The following is a 14784-nucleotide window of genomic DNA, read 5'->3' on the forward strand; positions in this document are numbered from 1 at the left end:
CCACAGATCTGCAGAAGCATTGCCTAGAAACTCAACCCGAGTTGAAGTGAATATGTATTTCTGAGAGAAGCGCACCCCTGCCCCGGGTTCTTTTGACGCATGGCCATGCCCAGGTGTTTCAGCCCTCCTCGGGAAAGGCGCTCGCCGGGCAGGGGAAGCAGGCGACCGCTCCGGGCCCACCTTCGGAGCCGGTGTCGGTGACCGGGGGGCGCGGTGAACGCTGCAGCCGCTGCCCCCACCGCGCAGCAGGGGGCGCTGCGGGCAGGAGCTGTCCTTTCAGCACCCCCTCCTCCCGCCACTCCTCGTTCCTGCGGTCAGCAGGTTACTGTGAGGGAGCTACCGAGGGCGGGATCGGCGCACGGGTTAGGGGAAGGTACACCCCGTCGGCTCTCGGTGCCTGTCAGGCTCCCAACTGCCGACATGGCTCCGGTACCTCGCTTGGCACTAAGCCGGGCTCACACCCGGCCCGGTGCGGCGCGGGGAGAGCACGGTTCTAGGGACCCGTAGCAGGCGCCCAGGGTACTGCCACCACTCAGGTAACGCCGCCGCGGGGGCGTAGGTGGCGCGGCGTCGCAGCAGCCAACCAGGAGGCTGCATGCAAATGAGCACGACGTCCCCCGCGCAGAGGGGGTGGTGGCGCGGCGGCCGCTTGGTTGTCATGGCGACGCGCGGCGGCCGTGCCCCCGGGCGGCTGCCGGGAAGACCCCCTGCGGGGCGGTTCCACGCGTGACGGCGGAGCCCCGCGCCAGGCGGGCCCGGGCGGCGGCAGCAGCGGGCGAGGAGGCTGCCGCCGGCCATGCCAGTGCTCGCTGCCGATGCTGAGTCAGAAACAGGTATCCCGAAATCCCCCTCTGAGGCGCGGTGCTCGGAGGCCATGGAGGAGCTAGAGCACACCTGCCCCCAGCCTCGCCTGGTGAGTCGGACCAGGCCCTGGTCAGGGGCTCGGCCCCACCTCGGCGCGCAACGCTCGAGCCTCCGGACTTTGCGGGGCCGCGGGGCGAGGGCGGGAGGGAGGCCGCTGCCGTGTTACGGCCGGTCCCTTTGTGTAGCGCCGCGCCTCCGCGGGGGAAGGAACAGCAAAGGCTGCGGATGGAGGGGGCTCTGCCCCCCCCAGCGGCTGAAGGCCCTTCCAGGCTGCCCTTGCTGCGCTTGGTCCTGTGGGGAGCAGCGGCAGATAGGCGGGACTCCTGGTCCCGTCTTGGAAAGCAAAAAACAGCGTATCCCCCTCCGAAGCCCTTAGCGAGCAAGGGTGAGTTCGGAAAGCGATGTGGCGAGCTTTGCCGCATTTGTGAGCGGCTGGCGAGAAACCGCGGGGGCACTGGACCAAGGGTTCAGCCCGGGTGGCGGGGAGCATGCGACTCGGTAAAGCCGTGTTACAATAAAAAAGAAGTTGTATGTGGCTAGCAGTGGGCTCCGAGGGACAGAGCACGCTGAAAGGAGGCAGTGGACGGGTCCGCCGACCCGCGGGCGCGTCCTCCCCTCCCGTGACCACCCGCCTGGTGCGGGGGACCCGGGAGCGGTAAATCCCGCTTTCCGCAACTTCAGAGCACGCTTCTGCAGCACAGCAGCTTCTTATTCCGTTGCGAACGCGTAGGGAAGAGTCTTGCAGAGCTGCGGTGTTGGGGGTACGGGAGGATGGGGAAGAGCCGGGAGAGTGACAGCCAAAATAAACTGCTTTTATGGTCTTTGGTCGAAGGTGAGGAAAGTTTCCTTCAGATCCTGCAGGCAACTTTACAAGGCTGCTGTACCGCCAGACTGGAGGTTCTGAAAGCTGCCCTTTTCCCATGTACTGATTTAAAATAATTGGAATGTTTCCTTGCTTCTTATTTAAGCCTTTTACTATTCCCATAACTCCTTTTCCCATCATAGTACTCACCATTGGCAAGGCAGTAGAAAAATAATAACAACAATACATACATGCAGACACAGAAAGGCAGAGACAATGTTGAGTTGTGAAAGTGCATGGGGGATGCCACATTTTAGTACTGGAAATTAGATCATTTAACACCAGAATTCAGTCCTAATTAAAACATATTTAAACATCAAACTTCAGTAATTAAATTCCACACTATAGTTGAAACATTGTTCCCATATGACAAGAAATAGCAACAGTCGTTTGAGCTGACCTAAATTAATGTTTTCTACTTGGTAGTATTATAATTAGAATCAACTTTAAAGAAGACTGTCAATTTGTTCATGGGAGGCTTTTGGAGCTGTTTTAACAGGCAAAGTTAGCTCACATGTTGTTACTGCAGTGTGTTTGTTCATTCAGGCTGTCTTAGATTTCTCTGTCAAAAGCTCAGATATAACAACCCGTTTGAATATATTACTCCATGTAGTCTGACATTTTAAAAGATTTTAAAGAAAAAACTGACAATATGATGCCAGTATTTACAGTATCGTGCTTTCCAGTATAATTTCTGTGGAAATTAAGGTGACAGCAAGAGTACACAAATAAAACAGTAATTCATTATGATGTTGTAGAACTTCCTGAGTACTAATAATGGACAATGGAGACATTTTGAATAAATATTTATGGGAAGTGTGTCCTTTTAAAGTAGCATCTTATCTGTCAGCAGCTCTAGGTTATCTTCAGGCAAAAAAAAATTGGCTGCTGAAGTATAATGCAATACACTGTACTTGCTGGGGCACAAGGAGGGATGCAAGCAAGTGTAGTCAGGTTGTGTCTGAAGTGAGAAGATTTCAGAGCTGGTGACCTGAAAAGTTAAAGTGAATCACCCCTTGACAGATGATCTAGTAACACAGATATCAAGTTCTTATCAGATTTGTTTTAAGATCTTCAGTGCTTTCTCTGATCGAACTGCTTTGAAGGTGGCATATACAGTGATGAGCCAGTAACCAAGTCACTTCATTAATTAAAGATGGTGTCTCAGTTAACATTTTAGTATCATTTTATTATCCTGGACCTCAGGGTGGTTTTGGTACCTCAGAATGATACAACTGGTGGCAAGTAAAGTCTGTGATACTTACAGATGACTTGTTAATGTTGTTCATTGGTTATTACATGTATTGAAAATTGTCTGGGTTTTAAAGTTCTTGATATAGGCTAATTTTTAGGAACCAATTTTTGTAAAGAAAAAATGTAACTTCAAATCAGCTCAGATTTTAGAAGGTGGAAAGGGGGTTAGATTTTTCTGAAACAGTTGTCATCCTTTTCATTGAAATAGGAATTATTTATTTAAAGCCTTAAAATTGTGAATATTTTTAATGGATACCTGCACCGAATCCTCTGATTTTAGGCTATGGACCTTGCTAGCTTGGCAGTAAGTGTCACAGTAGGACTAAAGAAAGCCCCTGTATCCTTCAAAGAGCAGGAAAATAGGAGACACTGAAGGCAATTCTTAGGTAAGTTTCAGTGTGTATTGGAATCTGGTGTTTTCCAGTGCCTAGTACTGTTGTGATATAAATTGCCATTATTTTTTTCCCCAAGACACTCTTTGGGTTTTCTTAACCAACTAGAGCATTAATGAGCATTTGTGCTTCAGTCAATTCCCCTGGTCCATCTCTCACTTAATCTTTGCCTTTTTTTACATTCTCAACTTCCACATATCTGAATGCCAGGCAAATCTCTCTCTGAGTGATGCATGTACCTTAGTCTCAATGCACAACAGAGCAACAAACCAATTAGGCTTTATCCATAGCAGTGATTTTAGCTGTTTTGTAGTCAAGTAAAAAACTAAACAGAAATAGCATTTCTCCAGTCCTGGTTTGTATAGTTTTGTGTTTATCCCAGCATTAGGGTTTACCTGTGTGAGTCTGTACTAAAAAGTCCTGCAAAAAAGGGAAGCTTTTAGTTTAACTGGATGGCACAGATACCATAGGAGGGAATACCAAAGAGTAAGTACAAAGCCTTGTGAAATTATTTGCTTATTTTTTTGTAATTTATTTATGTTCTCTGGTATCAAGAGTTTGACTTTGGTCCCACATGTGGGCAGCTCCTTAAAGCAGTGGTGTGCACCTCGACAATTACCCTGAGTCTTCCCCCTGAAAGAAACAAACAGGCATTCAACACACTTTGTTCAGGAAGACAATTCCAGACTATCTTTCATAAAAGGAAACAATGGCAATTTATAAGGATAGTGCTGCAGATAAACCAGAAGCAAATACACATTGAAACTTACTTAAACTTTGAAACTTACTGCTTGGTCTCATCTTTCCCTTGAATGCACTGAGAGCTTCTTTTCCTTATATTTAACATCTCTGTCATCCTACACAGGCGTCAGTGGGAACATCTGAGGATGTATTGTTGGGACCTGGGTACCAATGTTTTGTTTCCAAAACTGGCTGAAGTCCTTAGGTCAGCTAAGGGAATCCAGGGCAATGAAACATACATTTCCATCACAGTACTTACCTCGTTGTGCCTTGAGTGGAATGTGAGATTGAGCCCAAATCAAGAATACAGGCTCTTCATAGGGAAAGTCAGGCACAACTTAAGGAACCTTAAGAAACCGAATAAGCAGAAATCCACCTGAATTAACCAAGGTAAGCTACAGGAGATGAGAGGGAGTAGATAAGTAGGTGGTTGTTTTGGCCTATGGTCGCAGGGATGTTGATGGGTAGAGGGCCAGGAAGGAGTTAAGCAGCAGTTTTCATACATTGAAAGTAAAGTGAATCTATCTTCAAGATGATGTAAAGAAGCAGATAGGTGCTTTTTGCTGTGTCTGTTCTGTCCTTGGCAATGTGATCCCAGGAGTACTGGGCTGTACCTGAGATCACTGTTATGTGACATCTGTGCTACCTACCATCAGATGCCTTTTCTCAGGCAGTTTGAGCTGTGGCCAGATCCCATTTGCCTGTGCAGGAAATGACATCAGGGCCCCGTGGGAAGTATGCACCTAGTTTTTTCTGCTCAGCATCACCACTAGAAGGGCAGAGTAGCTGGAGACCTAGGACCTATCCATATGGCACATAAAACATGTTCTGCCAAGGCACTGTAAGCATCAGGGCCATTTGAGGTTCACCCTGGCAATCCCAGTGCTTGCTCCCAAGCCCAGATTTACTTCCACTGCCTTGACTTGAGATTCAGAAGCTACAGACTTCTACGGTTCAATAGCAATTAGGTATCAGTTATCTTGGGGCCACTGAATCTACAGTACTTTGGAGAACGAGACTCAGGTACAATTAAAGATCACAGTTCTCACATCATTTTAGGTATCGAGTGCTTTAGCCATTTTATTGAGTTTTTTAGAAGAAATGAGAGCACATGAATTTTTTTCAAATTATTTGAGGACATTTGGTACACACTGGGGTACTTTTATTTAAGGGTAGAGGAGAATGTTTTAGTATTTTCACTCAGAGCTGTATAATGGTTTAAAAGGGCACTAGACTCCTTTAGACAATTTCTTTGTTGCTGCTGCTAAGCAATGAAATGTTAAGCACAACATTTGAAATAATTGCAACAAAAGTGTGCATGCCTTGGATTCCTATGTTTTCATCTCTGGATGCCTTACTCCCTCTGTATTTGAAAATGAGATTTTGAGAGGGTCTGATGAAACCTCTAGAGTGATTTTTCAGATGTTTTATTTCCATAAGCTTCCATACATCTTCCTATTTATCTTTCCTGTATCACTGAAAAGTATATGCAATTTTAATCAGAGGAGCTAATGATGAATTTAGGAGGTTTTATTGTGGTTTAAAAGTGTCCTATGCATCTGTTTCTCTCTCATGTGATGTTATGACTTAGGGGGTCTGCCATCTGTTTACTTCAGTGTGGAACTAAGAATAAATATATATGTAAATAGCCTTACAATTAAGGAACCCCAAATTACTTTATTTGACTGAATATCTTTTTGGTCCTTTACAAGTTTGGATTTTTGCTCTGGGTTAATTTTCATTTTCATAAATGTTGGCTACACATAAAAACACAAACCCATAGGAACATGCCAGATATTGTTGGCACATGGGGACGTGTAAAAATCTTGCTACACTTAAAAGACACCAAAAATCTGCTGTGATTTCCCTTTACTACATCAAAGGACATGCAACTGGTTTATGTTCTGGAATGTCATAGTTCCATCTCTGAAGATACATATTCATGCAGAACTACAGATATTTTTGCAAGATTCACAAACGACACACAAACACATGGAGAAAACATTACATTCTATGTATTGCATTCCTTGCTGGCAAATGTGTATATGAAGTGCTATTTTAAAAGCAGCTTTTATTAGGAGAATATTACCAATTTCTTAAACTGTGCTGTTGTCATTGCTATGAAGATTTGTATCATATCTTTAAAAAGGAGTAAGAAAATCAGTGTAAATAGATTCCCTATGCTCCCTCCTCAAAAACATAAACAACATTATAATGTAACATAGCTATAAAATGTAAAAAAATAATTGAACACATACATGGATATGGAACAGAAGAAATAAAGAATTAGGAACCAAGTACTAACCACCTGGGCAAAAGGTATGTGTAGCACATAACCACACATCCAGGATTGTGCATAGACACTCAATGCAGCCAGAACTGTCTATCCCAATATATACCTTTATATATATATATATATATACCAATATATACCTTATACCTTTGTTTCCATGTAATCTGGTTTCCTTTCGTACACACACATAGACAGATGGCATAAGGTGAAAAGCTTCTGTGAAAGGCACTGAATGATTCAGGGATTTGGTAGAGAAGCCCAGTGCACTCCCTGTGGGAAAATACTGCTTCCCAGGGTACTTCTGCCAGCTGGGGAACTGCAGAGATTATGTGCCTCCTGTGCATGAGGAAAAATGGTGGGGTTTTTAGCTTCAACACAGCTCTGTTTTGACTAACTGTTTATACAAAATGCTGGCCTACATCTGACATGAAATAATTGATGATAGACATTAAGTTTCTTTATGTAGAAGCACAAGTAGAGATTGAATACTGGGTCAGATTCATGCAGTAGCTTAGCTATCACTCAGTTGATTTCAGTAGATTAACCCTTGCCTACAGTAAAGATGAAGTTAGGTCCTTTAAGCCATACATCAGGTATGTACAGTAATGTACAAGGAAAAAGAAATGGGTATTAGAAATCTAAACCGTATGAACTGACATTATCTCCATTTTCTGGATTGATCGATAGAACACAGAGTGGCATTAGAGCAGTGGTTACGTGTTTTTGGTCTGTTGCCTGTGGCCAAACCTCAGTGTTACTTGTGGGCCAGCAAGCACCTGCCATTCAGCTTTGAATTGCAAATGCACCATGGGCCGTTTGGTTCTGCAGTCCTGCTGCAATGTCCTTGTTTTGCCATGGTGTCTGCAGGCTTCCATGTGATAACCAGTGCCCTGTTGAAGGAGCCACACACTTCTTTATCCTGAAACACTGCATACCCCTCCTCAGTGCCGGGACATCTGACAGCTTGGCTAGGTCTTTAGCCATCAGGACAAGAGGACATCTAGGCTTACAGGCTTCATGCCACCTTAGCTGTAGTTTGGTCTTTCAGTGGGTCCTACCTGGGTCGCTTGTATGCAGCGCTCCTTCCAGCTGTGGAGGGAGCAGGCTCAGGTGGGTAAGCTGCCAAGGGTCACAATTCTTTTCCAGCTGCTGTTCATGGAGATTGAGGTACTTCAGCAGCAGTTCTTTCACTTGAGTTTTGCTTGACTTGGGGGCCATCCCACCTCTAGGATGGGTTTTATTTTCTAAATAGCGTGTTCCAGTTCAGTGAAAAGTTATGGCTGTCACACAGGAATCTTGTCACGAAATTCTTTGGCCTTTTGCAAATATTAGACTAGATTATATAATAGTTGTTCTAGTTTCATAATCTATTAATCTGTACATATATACATCATTGTGCGTCTTGAGAAGGCAGTGGGAACTGCTTTTCTTGTGTAATATCTTCAATTTGTAGTTGCATCTTGCACTTTATCACTACTGACAATACTAACAACAAGCAAAGTATATTTGATTGAAGATAAAGCCCAGAAAGAGTAACTGAGAATAAGGGAATTTGGAATGCTTGCAAACAAATAATTTTTTTTTTTTTTTTAAGTTATTGTTATTAGGTTAGTTTGCCCTGGTTTTAGTTTACATCCACTTCCCTGAGTCAGCAGAACTGTGGGAGAACAGGCTAGATTTTCTTTTGATACATGCATTAATATTGGAATTGTTTGTGAAAAACTTACCTGGCAGCACATACCAGTAACATTCAGTTACAACTTAACTGCTCATAAATTTAACTGTTTGGGTCAAGGTTACTAAAGGCAATATATGAGACAACCTGAGTTTCATTTTTCACAATGTTCACTCCCTGAACCATTAAGAGAAGACCTTGGTAGTCCTTATGCACGGTCTTTCCACTTGCAAAGAGTATTCATACTTAAGAAATTCAGCATGTATTTTTAATTCATTCTCAAGAGTTTTGATAGCGTTTTTCTTTTAAACATGCCTTAAAGCTGATGTCAGTGTTTCTTGCTCTGTAATTATTGTTTGCCAACATCAGGAGCAGGTTCCCAAAATAATCTTTCCTTACATGAGTAGATCTTACCCACTGATTTGTTCCAGTAAAATGAGTTATCTGTTTTAAATACTGCCTCTGAGATAAAAGGAGATTACAGCATCAGACCTCCCACAGAATTTGTCTGCCAGCTCAATTGTTTTAAAAGCACAGGCCCAGCCTGCTCTACCAAGTTTTGCCTGTGTAGCTGTAGTGGTTCAAGACCTGAAAATTTGTTAGCCATTTATTGATGGCAAAATCTTAGATGACAATACAACTCTTCGGTATACAAAGAGGACAACAGTTTTGTCTGTGTCATGTGGTGAGGGAGGTAGTGTAGCTGTGTGAATTTAAAAAGAAAAAAAGAGGAGACAAAATAGAAGATTGGCACCTTCCATTAGCACATGATGCATGCAATTACCCTAGAGGCATAGCCACAATGGCAGATGCTCTATGGCATAGATGGATGTACATTTGCTCGTTTAAAAAACTATTTCTGTCTTCCTTGCTGCTGTGTAAAAAACACAACCAATAACCAAACGTGAAAAACAAGAAAACAATAACCCAATTAATTACATCCTGCAAACAAAAGAGAGGGTGTGGAGCTGCTTGTGCTTTTAACCTGTTATTTCAGTGGTATGACTCCACTACAAATTGCCACTTTCCTTTTAGTTCACTGGAAACATAAGCTATGAATGTTTATTTTTTGACTAGCAGCTGAGTTAAATGGCTACTGTGAAGAATGAGAATAAAACAGCAGCATCAGGATATACCTGAAAATAAGCTGCTTCTAGCTGTCACTTAGGGTTTTCTTCATGAAGTATCCCACTACAGAACCAGCTCAGGGCTGCCTACCACACTCTACTCTTCTCTCTGAGATTCCATCTCATTAAATATAGTCAGGGATTACAAAGATGGTACTGGGTGCAAATGGAGCTGTTAGGTGTTTGCTAGGAAGCCCCCCTTTACCTACCTTCCATCTTTTAATGTCCTGAAGTTTATTGAGCATCATTCAGTTATTTTGCAAAATTGTGAGAATGCAAGTAAGATAATATTTAAACTTGTCATGGAATGAATGGTTTCTGATATGCAACGGTTATTGGACATGATGGAAGTGAATTAAATTATAATTGAATGCAGCATCGTCATTCCCAGGAAATAGTCCTTGCATTGCAAGAGTTTTTTAACATCTTCTGAAGTATCACTAATGTATAATAGGCTTTCTCTAGACACTGCATATTAATAATACAGTAATGATGTGGCATTTGGACTACTTAAATGAAAGTAAGGTCTCCCTGCTGACACAAGGTGTAAGGTGCTTATGTTGTCAAAGATAACCACAAAGCGTGAGCACCATGTAAATGATTTTATATTCCTATCTATTAAAGATCTAAAAGCCAGAGGAATTATTCACTGTAAAACTCACCTTGCAGTTAGCAGAGAAGGGCAACAAAACCAATCAAAGTTGCGGGCCAGCTTCCATACAAATAAATGTGGTAAAGCTCTTCAGCCTGGAAAATGTGACTGGGGGAAGAAAAGATAGAGGCAGGTGACTATGGATGAACTTACTGAAGTTTCCAGTACAAAACCAGCAAATTACACAAGGAGGAGGTAGGGGCTGAACAAACAAAATGAGATAATCCATCACTGAACTTGTACTTAGGCTGTAGAACACCCTGCTACAGGATGATGCAGATCTCAGCAGCTCACCTTGATCCAAAATACAAGGCTAATTTGACTTGCTTGACTAATTGCAAAATGTAAATGCCTAGAAAATAATGAAGGCACAGATGAAAGGAAAAATCTGTTGGGGAAAGGCAGAAGTACATTTGCACAAAGTCTTTGTCTAGCCATCTGATTATTGGCGAAACTACAGCAAACTTCTGAAAGTAATTTAATGTATTAACCAAAATGAAAAAGCTGCTATGTAAATTACTTGCTCTCTTCTCCCAATTCTAGTTAATACTGACAAGAAACTGGAAAGAATACAAGTAATTATATGCAAACTGAAAGACGTATGATAAATTATTTCTGGGGTTTAATAATTTCTTGAAATATTTTATCTTATGCTCAAATGATCCCATCTTATTTTACTCATAAGATTTTTTTGTTAAGCTCAGCAACATTTTTTCTAAGCCACATAAAATGAAATAGATACTCTTCGGGAAGCTATTGCTGTATTTCCCTTGATCTGTCAGCACATGGTATTTATGCATTTCTCTATGTGGCTTTGATGAAATATTGCTGATTTTAATCTATTGCATTCAATGTATTTTCATATCCAGTGACTTAGAGGTCACTGGGTAATGGGAATATTGACAGGTCTGGTTCTAAGCCATTGGCCATAAAGTGAATTTTAATGATGATCCGACAAGAGCTGGACCAATGGGAAGCCTATAGAGGTGGTTCTCCATTGAGCAGAGACTGAGGGAAAAATTTTAGTGTGGCAAAGGCGTTTATGTGGATTAAAAGCACCACTGTGTTTGCCTGGGGTAGGGGAGAAAGATAGCTTCCTGCAAACCTGGCCTATTTTCTTCAAATAATCTCCAAGGAAACAGCCTGTGCTGAGCTGGGATCTGATTACCAGTTGCAGGCCTCAGACCATAGCCATTATTGTTTTAACATTTCTGCCTTCATCTTTATCCCAGCAGGAACCAGGCTGTATGGGCTGCTGTGTAACTTGACCTTGCTTGGAGATGAAAAGACAGGTTAGCACACAGAGATCGCAAAGCCAGAAGCAAAAAGATAGTATTTAGAAAATAAAGAAAGGAGCTGGTGTGGTATGATTATGTGTAATGTTCTACACTGTGTGGCATGGGTGGCCTCATGAACAGCATCTGTCCACGAAACCCAGAAACCTGGACTTGGTCATAGTTTCTCCATTTTTAACCTTGTCTGTACAGAGATGCTGTGGTTTTCATCATTAAAATACTAATGATGATGATTTCCTTCAACACTGGAGATTACAAAAAAAAAAAAAGGAAAGAAAAATGGAGGGGGAAAAAAGAAATCTGCATGAAATTTGAGTGCTTTCAGTAAACAAAATTAATAGTAAATCAGCAGAAAGAGCTGGATGTGAATGTTTAAGTCTTTGCTGTTGTTTTACTACTGTCCTCTGAGCTTTCCATGCGATAAGCCAGTGAGCCCAGAGTCAGCAGCAATTAAGCATGACATGTCTTAAAACATCTCAGGGATGCTAAAGAAAATAAAAGCATTCAGCATCTAAAAGCTGAATAAAGTGTAAAGGGGAAGAGAGTTTCTGTTATGATAGACCATGGATACTCAAACAGGTATGACAACTGTCCATCACACGAGTGGTCACTGCCAAAACCCAACCAAACCACAGCTGCAAGGCCACAGGGTCCCAGTTAAATTATGGTAGAGGCAAAGTGAGTGATAGATTTCCTTCGGCTTGTCTCAACCACCACTTCATCTCACAAAAACAAAGCAATGCAAAATTCAGCTATGATTTCGTAAAGATTTCAAGCCAAGAGCAGTAGAAGCATGCTTTTTCATATCAGACCATATGGCAGATAATAAATATCTGGTTCTGATTGCTGATAACATCCTGCATAGGCACGGGCAGAAAATACAGTTTCTGTAATCAAGTTTCCTGACAGATAATGCCACGTCATTCTTCACACATCCTTACTCCCTCTCTTGTATCTTTAGGCTGTAAGCTCTTCAGAGCAATTACTCTTGTAGTGCTCTGATCACAGAGGATTAGTACTATTACAGTATGTTTCAGATCAGAGAAAGGAGTTGCAGCCTGGTTAACTTTAGTTAGGTGGGGCTTCTGGTTGCATCCTTGCATTGTTTTGAATGGCTTCTCAAAATTATACAAGATTCTGATTAAAAACACAACAAAACAACCTGCAGTCTCACTGATGTCAGTGGAAAGAACTGGTGCTTATGAAGAGGTGGCTCATTTGAAACTTTCCAAATCCCAGTTATTTTTCCCAGCTATTATTTACAGGTAGCAGAACACATTTTGCATCTTGGGCCTATAAGTCATTGAGACCAAACCAAGGATTAAGCTGCTTGGACCATCAAACCTGACTTTGTTCTGCAAACAGGAAAAAAAGATGTATCTGCACCCACCTCAAAAATGCTTGAGCTTCTCAACAGAGACAAAGAACTAGGTTGCATGATGTGTTTGGAAAGCTTTCTTTTCCTCATCATTTTACCTTGTGTGAATTGTGTATGCTCCAAAAGGGGTGACAAAAACCAAAACACCTTAGAGAACAAACCAGCATTAAGCCAGGTTACAACATCTTGCACCAGCTAAATGGTTCTTTTTTAGCTACTTGATGGAAAAATATATTTATTTTCTTTGTGTTTTTTCCTCCTTCCAGACTCTGACAACACCTGCTCCATTTGCCGATGAAACAAGCTGTCAGTGCCAAGCCCCCCATGAGAAGCTAACCATCGCACAAGCCCGCCTGGGAACACCAGGTATGTGGAGAGAGCCTCATCAGCAGGACTATGGGTGCTCCCAAAGCACAGGCTCTCCCTTATATCTGTCAATGCTCACTTGTGCCTTCCACTTGGAAGCAGAAAAGCCAGCCTGGTATCTGGTGCTATCAGGTAATGGGGAAGAAAGCAGCAACTACAGGGCTATTATCTTCTATTAGAGAAAAAACAAGAGAAAACATTTCAAGTTAGAGTTTGATGTTTTCATGGATGTCCACATGTTGGTCGGAAGGAAGGCTTGTCAGCCCACTTCAGACAGCCTGAAAATTGTTTTGTGTAGTGGCTACCTCCTGGATTCTCTTCCCATGTTGCCCCTGTATGCTGGAAAACTTATTTCACTGATGTTCTTGTTGATCATGTCAGATCTTCAGTGGCCTTAAAGGCCATTTGCTGTCTGCAAAGAAACCGTGCCCAATTTCTTTATCTGGATATTTGTGATTGGGCTGCAAAAATGGGATGATTTCACATAAAGTCCCAAATACATACTTCAGCCCCCCCTAAATTCCAAGAGACTATTAAAAAAAAAGCGCCTTTGTTTACTTACTTTAGTTATTTAAAATAAGCTTTCAAAGTGTGTACATTTTATAGGGGTAAGCCACAGCTTTCCAGTCAGCTCTGCAAGGAACAGTGTTCTCCCTTGGATGTCGTGACAGCAGAGACATCTCTCTGTAGCACTGAAGTACAGTCCATGGAGGCTGGAGCTCTGTTGCTCTCATCTCCACTGTCCTTTTGCTTGGAAATGGCACAGCTGTCAGGTGTGTCATTTGGTAAAGCAATTCCTTTTTCTGTTTGGAGGCTGCTGCTGAAGATGTCGTACAGAAAGTAAGTAATAGCAGCAGAATGGTAAGAAAAAGACATTATAGGCTTATTAGAGAGAAAAGCTTAGTGGAAGTATGAAAGAAGGGAAGTGAAAGTTTATGTGGAAGACATATGCAATACATTTTTACAGCACTACGCTGTGGAAAAAAGAATGTCACAGACAAGAGAGGAGGAAAAGGGAGATGATAAGAAAAAATAGGGAAAAAAATGAAAAATCCAGAAGGTAGAACTGACTAGAAAGGCAGAGAGAGAAGAACAAGACATATGGTGGAACCCTGAATGAGGCAGGAAGATCACATTTTTGCTAAATTAGAATATAGGGATGATGGATGATAATAAATAGGCTAAGTCTGAGAGAAAACAGCAGAGAGCAGAGAGAAGAACAATAATGAGCAGGATGAAACACTCCAAGTTTACCCATGGTGCCTTTGAGCATCAGAACTGGGGTAAATCTCCACAATCATCTGGGAACAAAAGCCTGTCCAGTACGATTAAGTGCAACTTGTTTGGGTCTAAAAAATTACTGTTGTGTTTCTTTCTCCACAGTTGACAGACCTGTCAGAGTGTATGCAGATGGAATATTTGACCTCTTCCACTCTGGCCATGCTAGAGCTCTTATGCAAGCCAAAACTCTATTTCCAAATAGCTACTTATTAGTAGGAGGTAAGATCAGAGTTATTTATTGCACTGAATTTTTGCTTCTGTGCTTCAGTATCAGAGAGTTATTGCCATACCCACACCCCCAGCTGTTTATACACTATGACTTTGAATGCTACTTTCACTCTGGGGGCTTTCTATAGGCCATTTGCCTTGAATTACATCTTACAATTGCTTCAATTAAAGTAAAAGTCAAATTCTGCCCTCAGCAGTACAGGCACAATTCCCATTTAGTTAAAGCAGGTGCCTGCATGACTCTGAGCTTAGAATAGCTCCGTATGAATAATTTACCTTTTTCAGTTATTCACTCAAAATTGTTCAAAGATGGAGATGAGTGAATGAGATCAACCACTCATTTATTTCTGGCTTCTCAGTCCCTCTGCCAGCCAGG

The 14784-nt window shown here is 42.3% G+C and overlaps 1 protein-coding gene across 1 annotated transcript in view; it reads left to right on the top strand.

The window, feature by feature from the left end:
- Nucleotides 1–796: 796 nt before the first annotated feature.
- Nucleotides 797–14784, top strand: part of PCYT1B (phosphate cytidylyltransferase 1B, choline) — a gene marked incomplete at its 5' end in the record, with an annotated part of 30544 nt that continues 16556 nt past the window's right edge. Inside the window, 3 exons of the mRNA XM_080612743.1 lie at nt 797–913; nt 12800–12899; nt 14283–14399. Coding sequence (XP_080468869.1) covers nt 797–913; nt 12800–12899; nt 14283–14399 — 334 coding nt within the window. The remainder of the gene's footprint in view (nt 914–12799; nt 12900–14282; nt 14400–14784) is intronic.

Source organism: Psittacula echo, assembly GCF_963264785.1.
Source record: "Psittacula echo genome assembly, chromosome: 3".
Classification (NCBI taxonomy): Eukaryota; Metazoa; Chordata; class Aves; order Psittaciformes; family Psittacidae; genus Psittacula; species Psittacula echo.